Source organism: Balaenoptera musculus, chromosome 9 (genome assembly GCF_009873245.2).
Source record: "Balaenoptera musculus isolate JJ_BM4_2016_0621 chromosome 9, mBalMus1.pri.v3, whole genome shotgun sequence".
In the NCBI taxonomy this organism is placed as follows: domain Eukaryota; kingdom Metazoa; phylum Chordata; class Mammalia; order Artiodactyla; family Balaenopteridae; genus Balaenoptera; species Balaenoptera musculus.
The window spans coordinates 99,094,624-99,115,103 of NC_045793.1; the positions used below are offsets into that span (position 1 = coordinate 99,094,624).

Below are 20,480 nucleotides of genomic sequence, written 5' to 3' on the forward strand. Positions count from 1 at the left end.
GAAAGTCAGAGGAAGCTGGGGTCTGGGCTTGGTTCTGCACCCTCGCCCTGTCTCTGAGTCCCTCTCCTCTCTGGAGGCTCAGTTAACAAGGTGGGTCTCTGGGGGCTGTGGTGACATTAGCAAGCGCGGCATCAGCCCTGGGAGGAACTGTCCCTTTCCTTCCTTCTTTCCTCCTGCGAAAGGCTCTCAAGACAGCAGTTAAGGGGCCTGTTGGTCTTCTTTCTGCAGAGGGAGAAACAGTTCTGGGCTTTGCCACGGAGAACCCGCCAGGGCTTTCAAACACCTGGCTTCTATCTAAGCCCATCCTTCCTTCCTCTGCCTGGGCCTTGATTTCCCCACTTGCAAACTGGCCAAGGCGCTGGCCTTGCCCAGCTCATCTCTCTTGCTTTCCCTGGGTCTTCCGGGCACCGCCGGCAGACTCAGCCTGAAGATGCCCCTTGAACGAAACAAGCAAGCGCCACCCTCCACGTGGCTGTGCGCTCCTGGCTGGCATTGCACTTTGGCTCCAGGACAAACATAGTCTGAAACCCTAACAACAGGACAAACACAGTCTGAAACCTGGACCGTTTGCCCTCCTTCTACCCACGGTTTGCGTAGGGCAGTGCGCCTACAACCAAAACAAACTTATTTTGAACACCGGCCGCGAGCACGCGGCGCCGCCAATCATTAACCGCTGGTTCAGGCGGCCCGGCCGGCGCCCTTCATAAGGCGCCCCGGCGCTCAGCGAGCATCAGCCTCCGCTCAGCCAGCATCGGCCAGCGCGCCGCCGCCACCGCCTAGCGAGCACCGGCTCCCGCCCGCCGCCGCTGCCCGGCGATGCCCGAAGTCCCCGCTGTCCGCGCCTGGCCGCTTCTGCTCTCGCTGGCCCTTCAGCTCGGCTCAGCCGCTGGCGCTCCGCAGCCCTGGCGCTGCGCGCCCTGCTCCGCCGAGAGGCTGGCGCTCTGCCCTCCCGTGCCCGCCTCGTGCCCGGAGCTCACCCGGCCCGCCGGCTGCGGCTGTTGCCCCACGTGCGCCCTGCCGCTGGACGCCGCATGCGGCGTGGCCACTGCGCGCTGCGCCCATGGGCTCAGCTGCCGCGCCCTGCCCGGGGAGCCTCGGCCCCTGTACGCCCTCACCCGCGGCCGGGGCGCCTGCATGCCCGCGCCCAGCGCCGAGGCCACAGGTACCAACCGTCTCCCCGCCCGGGGCCCTCCCCTGGGACAGATGGGGTGGGGGACTGGGGCGGGCCGGGGCGGGGGCTCCACCAAAGCCCACAGCCAGTGGGGAGCAAACCCGGCCAGGCTCAGAGCTTGCAGCCAAAACCTGTAAGGGGAAAGGATTTGTCACCCAGATGAACCCCATCGTTGTGTGGTCCTGCAGGGGGCGCTTAGGGTAAGGCAGGACACACACAACTTGGTGGGAGAGCTGGGGAGGGAGCCCAGACCACCCCGGCAGCCCACTGATCTATAGAAACCCAGAAGAGGGAGGCGATGGGGTGCCCAGGCAGCGGGGTGCCACTCCAGATGCCCCTTGCTCTCCTCCCTGCCAATGCATTAGTTTCCGGGAAGGCCTGCAGTGGGAGCCTGTACTGCCGGCCTCCTGGGAGGTGTTTGGAATGTCCTTTGAAATATATGTCCTGTGCAGACAGTATGTGCTTCCCAGATGTTTACAGAACATAATGTGAAAGTTCAGGCTAAAAACTTCACTTGCGTTCATTGCCACAGAAAAACAGTGGTTGATGTGTGTGCTGCCTCCTCAGAACTTGACAATCAGAACTTTCCTGAATTTAGCAGTGATTTATTTGTAGTGGGAAGCAGAGGAAATACACCCTCCTCTACCCCCTCTCCCTACCTCCCTGTCTGGGCAGCTGTATGTCCAGTGATTCCGTGATTCTTGGAGGGATCTTGTGGCTCTATGCCCTGATAGGGATCTGCTGGAGCGCGTCACCCTTCCAAGGTGGGGACGGTTTTCCTCCTGGTTCTCTGCCTTCAGAGTCATCTCTGTGGTCCTCAAAGGAGAGGGTGTCCCCCCGGGTTCCCTCAGGAGAGCCAGTTCTCCATCATTCTGTCCATGCACCAGATCCAAACCCTAGGACTCTGCAAGAAATCTGGTGACCCTCCCTTTTCCCAGGGTTGCAAAGAAGTCACTCTGTGGGAAGGCAGAGCCCCTGGAAAAGAAGAGAGTAGAGCTGCAATCTAGACCCCACCTCTAAACAAACCCTACCACCTGTTCACAGGGAATTACTAAAAATGCCCATTTTATGGATGGGAAAGCTGAGGATGGCGTCAGGAATTGAATTGTAATCCATGGCTTTCTCAGAGCTCTTCCCAGGCTTTGACAAATGTGCATTTGGCTACTTTAGAAGCAGAAACACAGGGCACTCGTGCCATTGGTATTGCTGTTGGGTCATCCCTCTACCTGGAAACCATCAGAAGTTCCTTTAAAGAGGGAGTAGGCAAAACTCTGGGTCAGCATGACCCAGTCCGGTTTTGTGGGAAGGGAAGCAGCTTCAGGGGAGGGGGGCACAGGTGCAGATGCTTCGGTGGGAGGCTCATGGGTTTTCGTTTTTCCATTTTCAGAGGCAGAGGACCCTGCCATCCCAGAGAACGTGTCCCCTGAGAGCTCAGAGATGACCCAGGAGCAGCTTCTGGACAATTTCCACCTGATGGCTGAGTCCAGTGAGGACCTGCCCATCCTCTGGAACGCCATCAGTAATTATGAGAGCATGAAGGCTCTGGAGACCACCGACATCAAAAACCGGAAGGTGAGAGCCTCGGGGTAGGTGGAGACTCTAGCTTGAATCTGCTGGGCCCTGCAGGTCCGGTCCTGAGCCCTAGATATAAACAAGTTCCTTCCCCAAGCCTAACAGACATTTCTCAGCTTAGCTTTGGGAGCTTTTAACCCAAGGGCTTTCAGCAGAGGAGCCCTCTGGATGGAAAGAAAATGCAGTTCGTGCTGTGCAACCTTAGATACATTACTTCACATCTCTGAGCTCACCTCTAAAATAAGGGTATCAGACTGGCAGTGTCTAAGGAGCACTGAGCTATTCTTAACATCCTCCTCCCCCATCCCATCTTCCCCCCACTTTTTAAGAAATTGTGGTAAAATATTCATAACATAAAATTTAGCATTTTAATCATTTTAAAGTTTAGTTCCATTAAGTACAGTCACACTATTCTGCCACTATCTATCACGACCGTCCATCTTGAGAACTTTTTCATCTTCCCAAACTGAAGCTCTGTCCCCATTAAGCACTAACTCCCTTGGAGCATCTTAATTGATGTATGTTTTTAGTCCTACCACTTGAGGGCGACAAAGAATCAAAGTTGGAGTGACTTGGGTTCATTTGTGAAAAAAAGAAAGAAAAATCACTTCTACGAACATGCATACCCAGAAAAGTGGAGATTGAACCGTTTTCTAGACACTTCAGAGTTTCATCCTGAAATCATGACACATAGAGAAAAGTTCATGCTTATCTCAGATTGTCCAGATGAATGCCTTAATCCTCAACGAATTTGGTTCATGGGAACTGACCTTGTAGATTACAGAGGAACATTGTTCAAAATTTAGAAATCTCTGCTACTAAGTTCTCCATTCACAGAGTTGTGCCCATTCTCCTTTCAACCAGATGACTGGTGCCAGAATTACTCACGGGGGGCAGGAGAGTCGGAGAGCTCATGGCATTGGTGATGTTCTGGTCTCCTGCAAGTGTTTAGTGAATGTTCAGTGAGGGAGGGCATGGGGTTCCCATCCTTTATCTTAACAGCTCAGAACAGAGACTAACCACCCTCCTTTTACAGGTGAGAGAGTGAGGCCCAGGGAAAGTGGGTCCAGGCCTGTCCTCAGAGCCCACACAGAACCTCTTACATCCGCTCCCCTTTTAGGCTAATAAGACACTGTTTCTTGTCATTTACCCCAATGTCAAATTTTTCTTTCAGGAGCCGTGCCAGCAAGAACTCTACCAAGTGCTGGACAGATTAGCCAGGGAGCAGCAGAAGGCAGGAGACAAACTTTACAAATTTTATCTGCCAAACTGCAACAAGAATGGATTCTATCACAGCAAGCAGGTACGTGCATCCTCACGCGACAGCCCCTGATGCCCGCACCCCTGCCAAGTGCCAGCCTTTCAGCAAACAGGGTGCCCAGCCCCAAGTAAGCAACGTAAAACCACATAACCGATCATATTATGCAAGACCCACCCCTCTGGGAGTAGGAGCCACTAGCCCCCTGGTAGCCTGAAGACCAGCTCAATGCTCAAAGCCAGTGTGCACTCGGGGACCCTGAACCGAGCGTTGCCCCATCACCTAGCAAATCTGAGCAGGTGGGGACCTTCACAGGCCCCTCGCGTTCTGGATCTCAGTGTCTCACCTGTAATAGGGAGGAACGGGACAATTCTACTTAGGAAAGTGAGTATCTGTTTGGACAGCTCTTACTTTTTTTCTCCCTACAAAGGGAAGTGAACTTTATAATTAAATATAATAGCATTTTTTTGGCTTGCCAGATAAGAAGTGAGATGAAGTAAACCAAGACCTAATTCTGAGGAGCCCTTTAGGACTCAGTGAAGCCTAGGTTCTGTGGATATTTCTGGGGGAAACTGAGGACCAGGAAGTGCTTTATAACAAACAAGGGATTTGGCAGGGGATACGACAGCAAGGTTGGCCACACACGGGCAGGCTCCCTCCGGGCTCAGCAGCTCTGCTGTAGGGGCCGTGAAGCAGACAGTTGTACACACGCTGTACCGTTCAACACACGCGTGACATCCTTATTGCACTGGGCACTTGCCCTTAGTCTCCATTTTATGAGGAGAACCAGGACGGTGTAGGATTTGCCCTCAGTCATGGCCACGGCCGGTTGGGGGTGCCCACGGCCTGGCTCTCAGCTGCCACGCCCTCCACGTGGCACTGGGCAGCACGGAGCCCCACCTCCCTCTCAGCTTCACAGGGGCTGTTCTTGACCTTGCTTCTTTTCTTCGCAGTGCGAGACATCCCTGGAAGGAGAGCCTGGGCTCTGCTGGTGTGTCTACCCTTGGAGCGGGAAGAAGATCCTGGGGTCCGTGGTAATCAGAGGGGACCCCAAATGCCATCAGTATTTTAACTTACAGAACTGAAAACAGATGCAATATGATCTGTTCCTTCACATGAAATATTTAAGTACATACGATATTTATACTCTGGAATACACACACACTTTTATATATATATAGATGTGTATGTATATATATAGGAATTACTTTTTATACTCCACATATTACTTGATATATAAAGCTGTAGTTTATTTATTCACCATAAGTTTATTTTTTTCTACACAGTAACTTGTGTTATATTAATTTATATATCATGAAACACTTCCCATCATGTTGTGTGTAAATACTTGTATTTCAGTTCTTCAGAGGTTCATGCTTCTGTCTTAAAGAGCACAGGAAAATACTGCCTAGAAAATGCAAAATCAAATGTGTAGCAGTGATTTTTTTTAAGTGGTTTGATGGAGGATGGTTATGCTGTGCTTAGGAATGATTTACTCTGTTTATTCCATGGATCCGTGTTTAGCGTAAATTTGCAGGGAAACTTAAATGTTGATTACGTAGTCAAAGCTACATGTGATGATATTGCTACGTGTTAAAATATGTATTGGAGATATGGTCAAACACATGAACACAGTGTAAACACATTGGAATAAATACACCACACTGGAACATTGCTATTGTCATGGACCTTTGTTGAACATAACGTCTTCTCCCTTCCTGAATTCCCTCCCTCCGTCACCTCCCCTTCCTCATGCAGTGTTGGGGCGTCCAGTCTGCAGGCTCCTGGTCCCCACTGCTGGCAGGTCTGCCCTGCCCACTGAGGGCTCCCACGCCCAGGGCACCCCTCCCTCCCTCTGCGGGCCCTAACCTCTCCACTAGCTCCACCCCTTCCTCTTGTAAATAGGCCAGGGTTTCTCCTATCTTAAATGCAAGACAGAATCACTTCCTTAACTTCTCCCTCACCCGTCTCCTCTCTGACTCTGCCCAGCCTATGTCCCCTGCAGGGCTTCAGTGGCGCCCTCCAGGGCAGCACCCTGCTTGCCCCTCTGTTTGCACAACTAAGACCTGAGCCCAAGACATGGGTCCTCTGCAACGTGGATTCCTTCTTTCTTACCCTGCTCCCTGCTCGCTTTTCCTGACCCCCATTCCTTCCTGCCCTGCTGACCTCTCCTTCCTCTTCTCCCCCTGGGTGGGCATCTCATCCATCCCAGCGGATCCCAACCGGCCCCTCCCTGGTCTGGGTTCCAGCTCCCTATCTTGGGTCTCCCCCTTCACCCCCTGACCCCCACAGCTGCCACCCTCCCTGTGCCGAGCCCGCAGGACTCACTGCGAACTCAGCCCTCAGCTGCATCATACAAAATATATCAGCCCGATGTGGGTCAGCCACGGCCCCATCCCACCCTGCTAAAAATAACCTCATGGTCACCGTCGTGGTCACCGTTATCCTGTGATGGCAATGCGAGCTTTTCTCAGCACTTCGGTCCCCACGAGGGCCCTGTAGGACCCAGCCTGAGGGTCTGGACTGCAACTACCCCTCAGGTGTGGGCTCAGGAGCGGAGCTGGGGAAGGTGGACTTCCCTCCCCACGACGCGCAGGAGGTGACTTCTGGGCAAAATTAAAGCGACACAACTCTAAACTTGAAGGCACTGGCACAGCAGCGCCTACAGAGGGTTCTCAGTCTCAGCTGAAGTTGGGGGTATTCATCCACCTTGACCATGGCATGTTTGGGTGGTTAGTCAAAAGTATCAGTTAAACTATATAAGTATCAATATGGTCTTAGACCGGGGTTGGGGGGTGGGCAGCTCTGTCTAGTCCCAGGGCTTCTGGACATGCTCTCATGCAGCAGTCGTGACTGGCAACAGTGTCTCATATTTCTAGTTCCAGTTCCTTTCAAAGGAATCAGGAGTTGATGGGCATTTGGGAGGCAATCTGAGTTAAGAGTCCTTCACGATTCTAGCGCCCCCATCTTTTATTGTTGTTGCGTCCACCTGATTCTCCAGCAACTTCTCAGCAGCTCCCTTGGGTCAGTCCTATTCATAGAGAGGACAGCTCTTTCTGCTTACACGTAGAAGTCATGCACCCACATGTTGAGTATGTAGTCACAACAGCAAGTCCCATGGGTTCACACAGGTCTGGGGGTAAATGGGCTCTGGGGACAGCTCCTGGTGGGACAGAAGGATCTCTGCTCCAGCCACGTTTGGAGTCTATTCCACGTCTGATCCAGGCCATAAGCGTTATTAATAGGATGGTTTCTGTGGCCGGGTCAGGCCCAGAGCATTGCTGCACTTAGTCCTGACAGCAAGCAGGGGCAGAAGGTCCAAACGGAACCCCTCCCATGAAAATCATCCTGCTTTTCGTGCTTTTGCCTCTGTGGGTCTCAATTGGGACAGCACTTCCCTACTTCCGAGCTTGGGAAACTCTCAAATCTGAGGAAGGTAGAGCAGTGCTTAGAAGGAAATTTACAGCTATTAAATGCCCCTATTATTTATTAATAGGGGCATTAAAAATCTCAAAAAAACTTTATGACACTGGAAAAGGAAGGCCAAACCAAACCTAAGTCAAGCAGAAGGAAGGAAATAATAAAAATGAGAGTGGAAATAAATGAAATAGAGAACAGAAAATCAATAGAGAAAAATCAAGGAAACCAAAAGCTTGTTCTTTGAAAAGATCAACATAATTGACAAACCTTTAGCTATATTGACCAAGAAAAGAGAAAAGACTCAAATAACTAGAACGAGAAATGAAAGAGGGGACATTACCACTGATTTTACAGAAATAAAAAGGATTATAAAGGAATATTATGAACAACTGTACACTAACAAATTGGATTACTGAGATGAAATGGAAACATTTCGAGAAACACATGATCTACTAAAACTGACACAAGAGGAATTAGACAATCTGATTAGACAAGTGAAATGATTGAATTAGTAAAGAAAAAACTACCCACTAATAAAAGCCGAGATGGCTTCACTGATGAATTCTACCAAACATTTAAAGAATACTAATTCTTTAAAACTCTTCTAAAATTTAGAAGATGAGAAAACACTTCTCAATTCATTTTATGAGCCTACATTCATAAAAGTTTTACCCTGATTCCACACCAAAGACATCACAAGAAAAGACAACTACAGAGCAAAATCTCCTATGAATATGGACACAAAAATCCTCAACAAAATACTAGCAAACTAAGTCCAGCAACATATTAAAATACTCATTCACCATGACCAAGTGGGACTTATCTCAGGAATGCAAGGTTGTTTTAACACCCTAAAATCAATTAATGCAATAAACCATAGTAATAAAATAAAAAACCAAAAATCACATGATCATCTCAATAGACTCAGAAAAAGCATTTGATAATATCCAACACCCTTTCATGATAAAAACACTCAACAGACTAGGAATAGAAGGAAACCTCCTCAAGCTGACAGAAGGCATCTAGGAAAACACCACAGCTAATGTCATAGCTAATGGTGAAAGTCTATATGCTTTCCCCCTAAGATCAGCAACAAGACAAGCATGTCTGCTCTCATGACTTCTCTTCAACACCGTAGCCAGGGAAATTAGGCAAGAAAAAGAAAGAAAAGGCATTCAGATATAGGAAGAAGTAGAACTATATCTGTTTGAAGATGACATGATCTTATACATAAAAAATTCTAAGTAATCCACTAAAAGACTATTAGAACTAATAAATGAGTACAACAGCATTGCAGTATACAAGCTCAATATATAAAAATTAATTGTATTTCTATATGCTTGCAATAAACGATCAAAAAATGAAATTAAGAAAATTTCACTCACAATAGTGTCAACAAGAATAAAATACTTAGTAGTATGTTTAACAAAAGAAATACAAAATTTATATTCTGAAAACTACAAAATCTTTTTGAAGGAAATTAAAGAAGATCTAAATAAATGGAAGACACACCATGTTCATGGATCAGAAGACTTGACATTGTCAACATGGCCATACACCCTAAACTGAGCTACAGATTAAGCACAACCCTTTTCAGAATCTCAGTGACTTCTTCGTAGAAACTGACAAGCTGATTTTAAAATTCATATGGAATTGCAAGGGTCACAGACTAGCCAGTGTTTTTATTGAAGTGATACAATACCTTTCCTCTTCTCTTCAAACCTACTTGTTATATGTTTGTTTCCAAAGGAAACTAATCTACTTTTTTTGTTTACTTTTTGTTACAACTGTGAATTCATAATGTCCCAGGGTACTGGCCACTCTCTCAGATGATGTGTGACGGTCTGTGTCTACATCTGAAGTTCAAGAACACAGGTGCAGGTGAAGGATGAGCCAGATGGACAGCGTCCAGCACCAGCAGCCTGCGTTTGGTCATTCTCACCCTCCCCTGACCAGGGAGGAGCTCTGGGGGAGGACATTCCTGGTGGTCACTGCCCAGTGTAGAGAGCGAGACCTGGAAGGGATCATCTGAACTTGGTACGTTATCACTGGTGTCCGTCAGTGTCTGCCCTGCCTGGATTTCACTCCTCAGGACACCTGGACCAGGTGTCTGTGTAGGTGTAGGGCAGGTACTGAGGGCACTAGTGGGGACAGGGCCACAGCAGCCTGTCCCTTTGGTTTATGCGGCAGCACTGCCGGCTGCCTCCTGCCCCACCCCCTGAAAATCATCTTTGGCTGCCATCTGTCTCCCCAGGGGCTTCGCTGTTTGCAATGAGCTTGAAATTCTCCTTCAGGAAGCCACAGCCCCCTTACTGGAGGTGCCTGTGGTGTTTCCGGGGCTCGTCTGATGTGCCTCTCAACCTGAACTTGTACAGAGGTCCCGAGTCCCCCCCCAGACTGTCTTCTCCTGTTTGCTTCTTCAGTGGCAATGCTGCTTTAGTTGCTCAGACTTGCTGTCATTCCTGACGTTCTACCTCCACCTTCTCACCCTCACATCCAGTCCATGCCTTCTCTGCAAAATATGCGCTGACGGGGCCACACCGCAGCCCCCCAGGGCAGCGCTGGTCTGACCCACACAGTCTCCAGGTGGAGACCTCCCAGGCCTCGGCTTCTGCGGACCCGCTGGACGAGCCTGTCACAGCTCAACCAGGTCACCCCCCTCTGCTGCCTCCCAGCCCCCCATTCGCTCAGCACAAATGCCAGGGCTCTGGGGTCCCGACCTGCCCCCTCTCCGGCTGCAGCTCCATCCCCCCCCATCCACCCCCCTCCTCCTGCCTCTGATAGGGACACCGGGTGGCTCCCCGCTCGGGCTCCCAGGGCCTGCTCCCTCACTGCCCGCCCCCCCCCCCCCGCGTCCCCTCTCAGCTAGGCCTTCCTTCACTAGCTTTTCCAAATTAAACAAAAACCCAAAAGTATGCCTCACCCCCCCCCCCCCGCCAACAACAATAACAACAAAATAACATTCACTGCAGGCTTTTTAATATTAAAAAGGGGACATACAGGTTCTCAGGTCCGATGCTGAGAATGGTAAAGAGGTTATGATAAGTTTCACCCTGAGACAGACATTGTGAGTGCATTAAAAAAAACGCGGAGGTACACTAAAAAAGAAGAAAGTGAGACAGGCTGGGACCTGGGACCGGGGACACTTTGCTGCAGTGCTTGCACCTGCACAAATGTCTCCTCGAGCGATAGAATACAAAGAAACTCCAAGGGACTAAAAATAATTGCACGCATGCGCAGTTGGGGGGCAAGTATGAACAATATGATACAAAAAGGCCACAAACCAGCCGCCCTTTCTCTGGTGTCAGGAGCAAAAGCAGGGTGCTGCACATGATCCCAGCACACAGCACCACCAAGGGGGTGCGCAGATCACCGAAGCCACCCCTCCAGCCCGACCCACCCATCGGCCCCCACTCTCACCCCATTTAAGGGACCAGCTCACCCGTGCCTTGGGGAGCGGGCAAGGGCACCGGTGACTTGTTCTCACTCGCTGTCCTGCCGCAGGGGCCCCAGCCTGAATTTCTCATCTGGCCTCTTATCAATTTCTGTTACTTGAAAAAGAGTCCCAGGACCCACGTCGGTAACAAAGGGTAGGGAAAACAGCAGCAAGGACGCCGCTGGATGTTCCGCGTCCCCCTCTGTTCTCCCGCACACTCATCTCCCAGGGGCCGCGAGTCCCACTGGCTCGCCTCGTATACTGTGTTTCTCTGCAAGAGCAGTGATCCTGCGTGTTCTGTCCCCTGCGTGCAGACCATGCCAGGACAAAAGCCGGAGACCGTATTGCTGGTGGAACGCGGGGCCGGGAGGGGAGGCCAGGCCACCCCCGAGGTTTGGGGGTACGGCTGGGCCGCGGAGACGAGCTGTGGGAGTGGGAGCCTGAGATGCTCACGGGAGCAGACCCCACCCTCCAACTTTGGAAGCAGATGCTTCCCCCCGGGGCAGTGGGCCACCCCTCTGCCACACGGAAGCAGCACACTTTTCTAAATAAAAAGGAATCCATTCCTGTTCACTACGGAAGTTGTTAAAACTAACGAAACAGACATAAAATAAGGACATCATCTACATTCACAGTGTAACCAGGTTACCGTTTTGGTGCCTTTCCGTTCAGTTTTATGTGTGTGTACGTGTATGTGTGTGTACGCAATATAATTGCATTTTGCTCTGCCTTTACCCCACCATGAGCATCTTTCTGTATTATTACCAGCAGACACATTTTAGTGGTGGCATAATATTCCTTTCTATGGATGTATTTGTTTAATATCCTCCTGCTCTCTGGGCAGAGCCCCTATTGTGCCTTTAGGATACGTTTCTGGAGAGGAATGGTTGGTTTAAGGACTTATGACCGTATGAGAAAATGGCCTTAGACAGGTTGCCTCATCACTGAAGCCCCGTTTCATGACACCCTCGTCAGTACCCGTGATTGGTAATTTTCCAGTGCATTTGCTAGCTGAACCCTGGTAAGCGGTTGCCATAGCAACAGCATGGCCTTGGCCCTGGTGAGTGGGGAGCCCAAATCACTCATTTCTTTGTGCCGTTGGGGGATGGTGGCCGCGGACTCATGGGACTTGGGTCTGGTGAACCTGGCAGGACCGCCCAGAACTGGAGGCTCACTGCAGAAGTGACGGGTGCCAGCAAGGCCGCAGGCTGGCTCCTTGGGTTCTCTTTCCAGAGATGGAAGCAAGGAAAGCTCCTACTATAGTCGGAACATCATTGCCCTCTGGATTATTTCATAACACAAAACCCGGAACCGGTCACTAACAAGGGGAAGGGGATTTCTTTATGGTAAAAACTTTATTTACTATTTATAAATACATTGCAAGACGAACTTTTCAAAAATACCTTTTTTTTTTCTCAAAAACTTAATTAAAAAAATAAAGGAAAGCTAATAGGTAGGCAGAACATCTTGAGATCCCTTTGTGTTCTCCAGGAGGGCTGTGTGCAGCGTGCATCCAACCAGAGGCTGCAGTGAGGCGGCTGAGGGCCCCTCCCCACTCTCCTGCCAGACCTGGAGGGTGGCCTCAGGGAGAGTGGCTGCGCCCTGGGCACGAGCCCCCTCCCTCCGTCGTGGCCATGTTTATATTCTCTAGCATTGCTTACAGTTCGTCTAGGATTATCTAGTATAGGTGCTATCATATTTGGACGATGACGTATACACTGTGAACAGTCATGAAGAGGGTATTCTCTCTGCGTGTACGTGTGACTTAGAAAGAAAAGGAGGAAGTCCAAGTGCAGCAAGCAAGGGGGATTCTCTGTGTTCTCCCAGTGTCCTCGACCGGCTCCCCAGCAAGCCATTCGTCTTCCAGGTTAGATAGAATCATTATTTTTTACATGGTGCCAAGGAGGACAAAAGGGGAGAGATGAAAATAAACCTCTTTTGTCTTTAAGGAGCTTATCCTCAAGAATACACTTGCTCTTCAATTGTTGAGTGGGAAAACACTATTTTCTGCAGTCATTGGAGAATGAGGCTATTATTCGTGATGCCTCTGGCTGTCACCCTGCCCCCCTGCCCCACGGGGCCTCAGCAAAGGCTGTGTCTTCAGGAAGCTGCCTGACAAAGAAGGGTCAGAAATCCCCACCTCTGTAGGTTCCCAGAGTTCCCTAGAACATTCTTGGTCATTATTATTATTTTTTTGTGTGTGCAAGATTCCACCTTATTCTCTCCACTAGTTTCCAAGCAGTGCAGGTCCCTTGAAGATACAAAATATCTTCTTGGTCCAGGGACCCTGGCCCTTGCTTCAAAGATGTAGCTCCAGGTGGGTGCGTCGTGATGTGCAGGCATCAGAGGGCAGGGCGTTCCTCTTCTCGATGAGGCCTTGTCTCACCTTACATGTGGGGACGAAGCGCGCGTCTACATAAGCAACACCGTCGCTAAGGCATGAAGTGGAGGGTTGGCTGCGTCGGCAAACACGTGGGGAGGGTTCCAGGGCGGTGTGAGCTACGGCCGTGCCGTGCTTGAGCTTACAGGTATTTTTATAGGAAGCAACAAGAAGAATCAAACTGCGTTTCACTGACTACTGGAAAGTGGAAAGATGCCAAGTTCACCATTTGGAAAAAAACTAGGCATTTCAAACATCTCTTTCTAAACTTTGGTTTAAAAAAAAAATAAAATCAATTCACCACAAAAAGAAATTGAAATCGAGGCTGTGACCAGCTGCTGATCATGTCCTTGGCAGTCTTTTGTGCAAAATAAGGCATATTTGAGCTCCACATGAACTAAAACAGAAAGAAAAAGGAATGTATTGAAATAACTCCCCCCAAATCAAAAGGGCTCAGTGCCCACGCTGGGACCATCAGGCATGATACCCAGGCAACTGGCAGGGTGGAGGCTCATTCCACACTTTATAACAAAGCAGAGAACACCATGAGACGCCCACGGTGTTCACTAACATAATCATCCTGAAATTACAATTATTTTTTCCAACTTGCGAGGAAACAGAACTTATCACTAAAAATGACAGTTTCTTCTGTTTACTTAAATTTGTCTTGAGATGATGAAATATATTTATCGTTTTTCCAATAGCTCTCTCATTTATGAAAAAAGATTTTTAAATATGATTTCATTCTTCCACGTGATGGTTTGAAATTTCATTTTCATGTTAGATTTAAATAAACTTTATTAACATGCTATTTATCATAGACTCTCAGAATAGCCATAATGTATTTTACTGGAAAGAAAAAGCCACATCTTTTAGAAACATACTCCTTTAACAAGTTCTTTTCGATGAAAACAGTTTACATGTGAAGATAAATGAACCATCAGGCTCATGGGGGGAAAAGCTTAACTCTGGAAATCTTACGTCGTGTATGAATGTTTAAGTGTTCTAAGATCTTTAAAATGAGGCAATGCTATATTTAAAATGGATAACCAACAAGGACCTACTGTATAGCACAGGGAACTCTGCTCAATATTCTGTAACAACCTAACTGGGAAAAGAATTTGAGAAAGAATAGATACATGTATGTGTATAACTGAATCACTCTGTTGTACACCTGAAACTAACACAACATCGTTAATCAACTATACTCTAATGTAAAATAAAAAGGTAAAAAAAAATGAGGCTAAGTATCTCTAAGACAACCTGGCCACAGACCCTCTTTCCTGCTCTGGTTTGGGCGGGTTCAGGGCTCCTGTCTCGTGTGGGTCTGTCCTCCAGGCCAGTGCCGCTTCTGGGTCGCCAGCCCCTGGGATCTATAGATGCCCCTCGCACCAGGCTGGGTCCCGCGCCCCCCCGGATCCCACCGGTGCCCAGGGCTTACGTGGCCGCAGTTTACTTGCTCTCCATGCTGTAGCAGTGCACGTCCCCTTTCCCCTTCACGTCGAAGCCCGGGAGGGGCTGCCCGTACTTATCCACGCACCAGCAGAAGCCCCGCTTCCTGCCTTTGGAAGGGCGGCACTGTGGGCAGAGCACAAATGATCCAGTGAGCCCCGGGGAGGCCCCGTCGAGGGGGTCCTGACGACGGGGGCAGGTGGTCAGCACCCAGGATGGTTTCCCAGCACGGCCTCTGCTATGCTGAGGAAGCACAGCTGATCAAGGCCTTGTGTGCACAGCGTGTGTCTGGGGGCGTGTTGGGCAGGTATGAGTGCCCCAAGAAAGCAGGGGTCCTGGTGGTTTTGTGTCCCTCAGGGTCTCACTGGGGTGGACATTGGACCCTGTTGGTCCTACAGGTCTATCTGCTGAATGGGGGGAATGATAATGTCCCATCTGCCCTGTGCTTGTCACATTTGGGTCTTTCAGAGCACACCCCGAGCTGTGTATATGGTACCTTCTCAGGGTGAGTTTGCTGAATAAGTGACTGACAGAAATATATGAAAAGGCAAAGAGACCAGTGGCCACTGAACAGGATGGGGCCCTCTAATCGAGGCCACTCCCACCAACACTTTGAACATGGCCCTGTGTTCTGTGACTAATTCCGTAGATACTGAGGTAGGAGTCATCCAATTAGAAAGTCCATTGAGATGCTCCCAGAGCGTGATCTGAAATCTACAGAGGTACACTCACTATGCCTTAAAATAACAATGTATCGGATCCTTTACAGCGGGTCACCATCAGGAAGGCACGGGTGTGGAAGGGACCAACATGGGACCTCAGGGTAAGCTTCCTGCCATAGGATCTCACGTCAGGCTTCTGGGAAATTCTCTACAATAGTTAATAAGAACATCCCTCCACGGAGCAGTGCTAACGTGTCTGGGTCCCTCTATGGCTAGTAAAAGGTTCCAGGGAGGCCTGGCATTGCTCTGTGGGTCGGGAGGGAGGAGCGGACAGCGGGAAGATACCAGGATTCAGGGATTTAGGGGAAGCCCCTCAGAGGTCGTGGGTGTGGCAGGAACCGGAAGCAACGGCTGCAGCCGGAGGACTTGGTGGAGGGCTGGTCCCTCCTCCGCATGAGCGGCTGGTGGGAGAGAGAAGAGCCGCGCGGGCAGCGCTCACCTGCTTTTTCTTGTAGAAGCCCTTCTTGTCGCAGTTGGGAATGTGGATACCCCTGGGGCTGAGCATGTTCAGGAACTTGAGATGGTTCAGCGTGTCCTCCATTTCCCGGCGGCAGGGCCCCTGGGGAGAAAACACGGGTTACCTGGGAACTGCCCGCCTGACAAAACCCTGCAACGCCCAGGGAACCGGCCATGTGCTCTTGAGCGTCTTTTGCCCGACTTAGCTGTCACCGTTCCCACGCAGCTGCCAACCAGGGCTCCCTGTCTCTCTTGTGATTCCCCAGAGCAAGGCACAGAACCGGGACAGGGACCCACAGGCCAGGACACTCAGAGGCCAAGTGAACACCTCTTGTGAGAATACCTCTCTGCCCTGCAGGGGCCTGGAGGACAGCACACTGGTTCTCAGGAGACCTCTGCCATAGGGGAGGGTCAATATCCCTTCTGTAAGGAGGGGCTCTTGGCTGCCCGCTGAATCAGCAGGACCAGCGAATAACTGCCAGGGCTCTTGAGTAAGGGGCAACCCTGTGATCTCCAGATGCCCAGGCCGGGCAGCCCCACCCTCATCAGCAAGAGGAAAAGCACTCACGTATTCCGTCTCACGCTTGGACTCGGAGGAGAAGTTCTGGGTGTCTGTGCTCTGAGACTCATAGTCGACCTTGTAACGCTGGCTGTCCTTGGCGTGTCCTTTCTTGATGACGTCCATCTTGGTGTGGACGGGGTGGAATTTGGAGTCGGGCACCCTGTGCGTGCCGGTCAGGGCCTGGTTCTCTGTGCTCCCCATGCTGTGGTCTTCCTCTGACTCGCTGCCATTTCCTTGAAAGACACAAGGCAGACACAGACTTGAGGGTCATTGACACTTAACGACGAAATCTTACCATTTTGACCAAGTCCGAACCAAATGGAAATGTGATTCAACAATTCCGAGTAAGTTTAGAAAAACACCTTGGTAAAGTATTATTCCATAATACTAGTGGTGAATGGTACTCCCTTGGTCTCAAGAAGGCATCTTTTAAAAATGAAAACTGCGGGGCTTCCCTGGTGGTGCAGTGGTTGAGAATCTGCCTGCCAATGCAGGGGACACGGGTTCGAGCCCTGGTCTGGGAAGATCCCACATGCCGCGGAGCAACTAGGCCCGTGAGCCACAGCTACTGAGCCTGCGCGTCTGGAGCCTGTGCTCCGCAACGAGAGGCCGCGATAGTGAGAGGCCCGCGCACCGCAATGAAGAGGGGCCCCCGCTTGCTGCAACTAGAGAAAGCCCTCGCACAGAAACGAAGACCCAACACAGCCAAAAAAAATAAAATAAATAACAATAAAAAATGAAAACTGACATGTGCTATTACAAAGTAGGTGCAGCTGAAGAAAAATGCTTTTCATGCTCTCAGCTTTCAAGTACCTCTCATCCTCCACCAGGAGGGGGCAGACCCGAGCCAGGGAAGGCTCCGAGGCCCACTCAGAAATCCCTCAGGGATGCCCCAGTGCGGGCCTCCCACGTGTGGACTTGTGGACAAGCACATCCTCTGCCCCACCCGGCCCTGCTGAATCAGAAGCGCTGGGGCGATGGCAGAAACCTGGGAGGCAGCAAGCCCCAGGGATTCTGATTCCAGCCCATCCTAAGTGCCACCAGGCAAAGGGCTCAGATGGGTAAACTGAATTCTCCACAGAGCGCCTTTGCCTCAGGCCCCTGGACTCATGAGGCATGTTTGGTAGTGTTTCATAGGTCTCCCTGTCACATCTCTTCACTGTCCGTGCAGGGTCTGGAACACCCAGAAGAGCTGCACGGACCCTGTGGATCCTGGGACACTGTCCTGGGTGAGTCCTTCCTTCCTTGTTTGCACAGGAGCAAATGGGATGAGGACATCACCAAACAAGGCTTACAATCCTTTGTGCCAAAGAGCTTCACTCTGAAAAGGAAGCCACTTCCTGCAGATCTCTGATTGTAATCAAATTAATGAAGACACACTTGCTATTGATATTGCAATGTCCACAGCGTCACTGGGATTTGAAGTATACTGACTAAACGTGCAGCTGATATGGAAGCAGAATGCTCTCTGTTCCTTTTCCAGGATGAACTTGGGCCGGCTAAGGGAGAAGGGCCAGTGGGGAGCCCCTTCCTCTTGCCTGGTTCTATGCAGCCAGGTAACTGTCATAGGATGGCTTCACCCTGATGAGCAGAGTCCCGATGTCTCCCCCTCCCGGGTGGGGCTCAGTTCGCTATCTGATCCCGCATCTACTACACCTGGGGTGCCAAGCGCACTGCTCCAGCTGACCTGTTCTCTACCCTCCCGGGATCTGGCCCATCAAGGCGGCAGCACGCTCACCTGCCTGGAAGCCTGCCAAGGCCTCTGGCTCTAGGCTCCGAGGAGCAAATGTCTAGCTCTGGCTTGGAGAATGCTTCTGGAGGGTTGAGAAGGGCTGAAAGATACTCTGCTTCTGTTGCAGAAGCCCCGCTCTCTCCTGCAGGCATCTCGGGCAGGTGCGCTCACAGGGGTGTTTGGGGAAGTCCCCATTCTCTCTGGGTTTCGATTTCCTCACCCGGGAAAAGAAACAGTTCCATGAGGAGGAGAAGTTGCAAAGTTCCCAAGGGGTCTGGTGTTTGGAGAAGCACAAATTCATCCAGCCCAGCAACCCACAGAGTAAGTTTTTAATTGGTAGAATTTGGTTTCAATTTCCTTTAATCTTAGTTTTATTTTTTTGTTTTCTTTTTCAGGGAAGTACTGGGGCAAAGGGGATGCTAAGAATATGTAAATGAATATATTTGCATTTCTTTTCCAAGAACTCTGAGTAATTTCTTAAACTTCCTTGGTTTCTTTCTAATGCCTGTTGAGAGAGGGAGAGAAAACCGTTCCATTTAAGCCACAGATAATTTTCTTAAACTTTTGACTGTTATTTAAATTTACCCCCCCAAGTGGATTTTAGAAGTCACTTAGATCTTTTCATAATTTTATAATAAACCACATCAACCTATAGTATGGAGCTACTACGACAGTAATCATAATTCCCATTAAAGTCCAGCCAAAACTTACAAATCTATAAAAACTTCTAAGATCACTTTCTGAAGATCCAAAAATGAACGGTAACAATGAAGTACACACACAGCAAATGCCTCAACTGCCCTGAGAGACATATGCATCCAGCAATTCTAACCGTCTACTAGAGCCAGTATATGTTTTAGGCAGTTGTAATTTTACCTTTCCACGAGTCTTGAAAGGAAATAGCCTCACCTGGGAGTGGAAATCTGCAGGTAGGGAAATTATAAGGGGGTTTCCATCCTTCTAGTCCCAGATGGGGGTTAGCTCACGATGGTCTGTCCAGCTGGTGGCTGGAGGTGAGGGCTTTATCTCCTAGCCTTCAGCGACGCGGGAACTTCATTCACATACCTGAGTGAGGCTGTCTAAGCATGCTTGAAATTTAGAGGAACACCTGCCAACTCCAGAGCCACTTCTTTCTGAACGTCAGGCTGTCCGACCCGGTTCCCACCTCGCTGCTTTTGGGACACCCCCGGGCCTGAAACTGCTTTGCAAAGCGTAAGTCTGTGTAAATCAGTATTTTTAAAGCCAGGTACCATTTCCTACAACGTACCTGCCCACCTTCCCCGTCCAAATCCGCCCTGGCCCATTCCCTGCGCCCCCGGCGCCGCAAGCATCCTCGGCATGGACACGCTCGCTCTTCGTTCGTGGGAAAGAGAAGTCGCGGTCCGGAATTGGGCCGCACAGTACACGCCCACGTTTCGGCGCGGCGCCTGCATGAATGGCTTGAGAATCTCCTCCGTCCAGGATCTCTCCATTTACCGTTAACCTCTGCATCCCCTCCCTCCCTGCCCAGAAAATCTATAACCCATTTTCGCCGAAAGCGCTTTACAATTTACAAGAACTCTGCACTCAAAGAACGGAGCGAGTAGAGGGCCGGTTGTGGAGGGTCCCTCAGGCGAGCGCCCTCGCCTCGTGGGGCTTCAGCTTCCCCACGTACAACCCTTGGGGTGGGAAGAGCGGCGAAGTCTCCACAGAGGTACCACCTGTGGCCTTGGCCGAGGGGCGCGCTTCGGCGGCGCACCTGGCGTGGGTAGCTCACCTGGCGCGGGCGTTGCGGGCAGCAGGTAGGCGCGCAGGCGGCCGGCGGCGCTGGCGTTGGCGCAGAGCCCGCGGCCGTCCAGCAGCGCTTGTAGCGGGCGCGGCTCGCCGGGCGGCGGCTGGCAGCGGAGGCCGGAGCCGCAGCGCTCGGTGTAGACGCCGCAAAGCTGACCCTCGCGCAGCGCGCACGTCAGGCAGCAGCCGCAGCCCGGCTCGCGCACAAGCTCGGCGCACGGGGGCGCAGGAGGAGGCGGCGCGCACTGGGCCAGGGCACGCGCGTCGCACGGCTCGCAGCGCACCACGGGGCCGGTGCCCGCAGCGCCCGCGCCGGCCCGTGCCGCTGGCGGCCCGTGGAGCAACGCCAGCGCGGTCAGAGCCGCAGTCCAGAGCGCGGGGCGCGCCCGTAGCATGGCACTCGTCGCGGGGGCCCGATGCTGGGCCGGCTGGGGGACGCGGGGACGGGTCGACAGCGAGCGGCGCGAGGATGCGGGAGCGTAGCAGGAAAAGTCCAATCCTCAGCGCGGAGCAGCCGCGCTCGCATCTGGGCGGCCTGGGTGCGCCAGC

At 51.0% G+C, this 20,480-nt stretch overlaps 2 protein-coding genes across 2 annotated transcripts; one reads left to right on the forward strand and one right to left on the reverse strand.

Moving 5' to 3' along the window:
• Positions 1 to 711: 711 nt before the first annotated feature.
• Positions 712 to 5,675, forward strand: IGFBP1 (insulin like growth factor binding protein 1). Its single transcript, XM_036864441.1, has 4 exons — positions 712 to 1,162; positions 2,559 to 2,743; positions 3,918 to 4,046; positions 4,955 to 5,675. Exons 1-4 carry the CDS (start codon positions 817 to 819, stop codon positions 5,084 to 5,086), a joined length of 792 nt encoding a protein of 263 aa, XP_036720336.1. The 5' UTR covers positions 712 to 816; the 3' UTR covers positions 5,087 to 5,675.
• Positions 5,676 to 12,193: 6,518 nt separating this feature from the next.
• On the reverse strand, positions 12,194 to 20,472 carry IGFBP3 (insulin like growth factor binding protein 3). The gene is made up of 5 exons (XM_036863865.1): positions 19,918 to 20,472; positions 16,436 to 16,662; positions 15,851 to 15,970; positions 14,679 to 14,815; positions 12,194 to 13,634 (listed from the first exon to the last, which is right to left on the reverse strand). The coding sequence occupies exons 1-4, from the start codon at positions 20,324 to 20,326 to the stop codon at positions 14,690 to 14,692; spliced, it is 882 nt and encodes a 293-aa protein (XP_036719760.1). The 5' UTR covers positions 20,327 to 20,472; the 3' UTR covers positions 12,194 to 13,634; positions 14,679 to 14,689.
• Positions 20,473 to 20,480: the final 8 nt, after the last annotated feature.

What these genes read in the sequence shown, in the direction of transcription:
- IGFBP1 (XM_036864441.1), top strand. Translation starts at nt 817, where the DNA reads ATGCCCGAAGTCCCCGCTGTCCGCGCCTGGCCGCTTCTGCTCTCGCTG. An exon ending in GCCCAGCGCCGAGGCCACAG is followed by an intron (nt 1,163 to 2,558) that starts GTACCAACCGTC and finishes TTCCATTTTCAG; the next exon opens with AGGCAGAGGACCCTGCCATC. An exon ending in GATTCTATCACAGCAAGCAG is followed by an intron (nt 4,047 to 4,954) that starts GTACGTGCATCC and finishes TTTTCTTCGCAG; the next exon opens with TGCGAGACATCCCTGGAAGG.
- IGFBP3 (XM_036863865.1), bottom strand. Translation starts at nt 20,326, where the DNA reads ATGCTACGGGCGCGCCCCGCGCTCTGGACTGCGGCTCTGACCGCGCTG. An exon ending in CCAAGCGTGAGACGGAATAC is followed by an intron (nt 15,971 to 16,435) that starts GTGAGTGCTTTT and finishes TTTTCTCCCCAG; the next exon opens with GGGCCCTGCCGCCGGGAAAT. An exon ending in GCTTCTACAAGAAAAAGCAG is followed by an intron (nt 14,816 to 15,850) that starts GTGAGCGCTGCC and finishes CTCTGCCCACAG; the next exon opens with TGCCGCCCTTCCAAAGGCAG.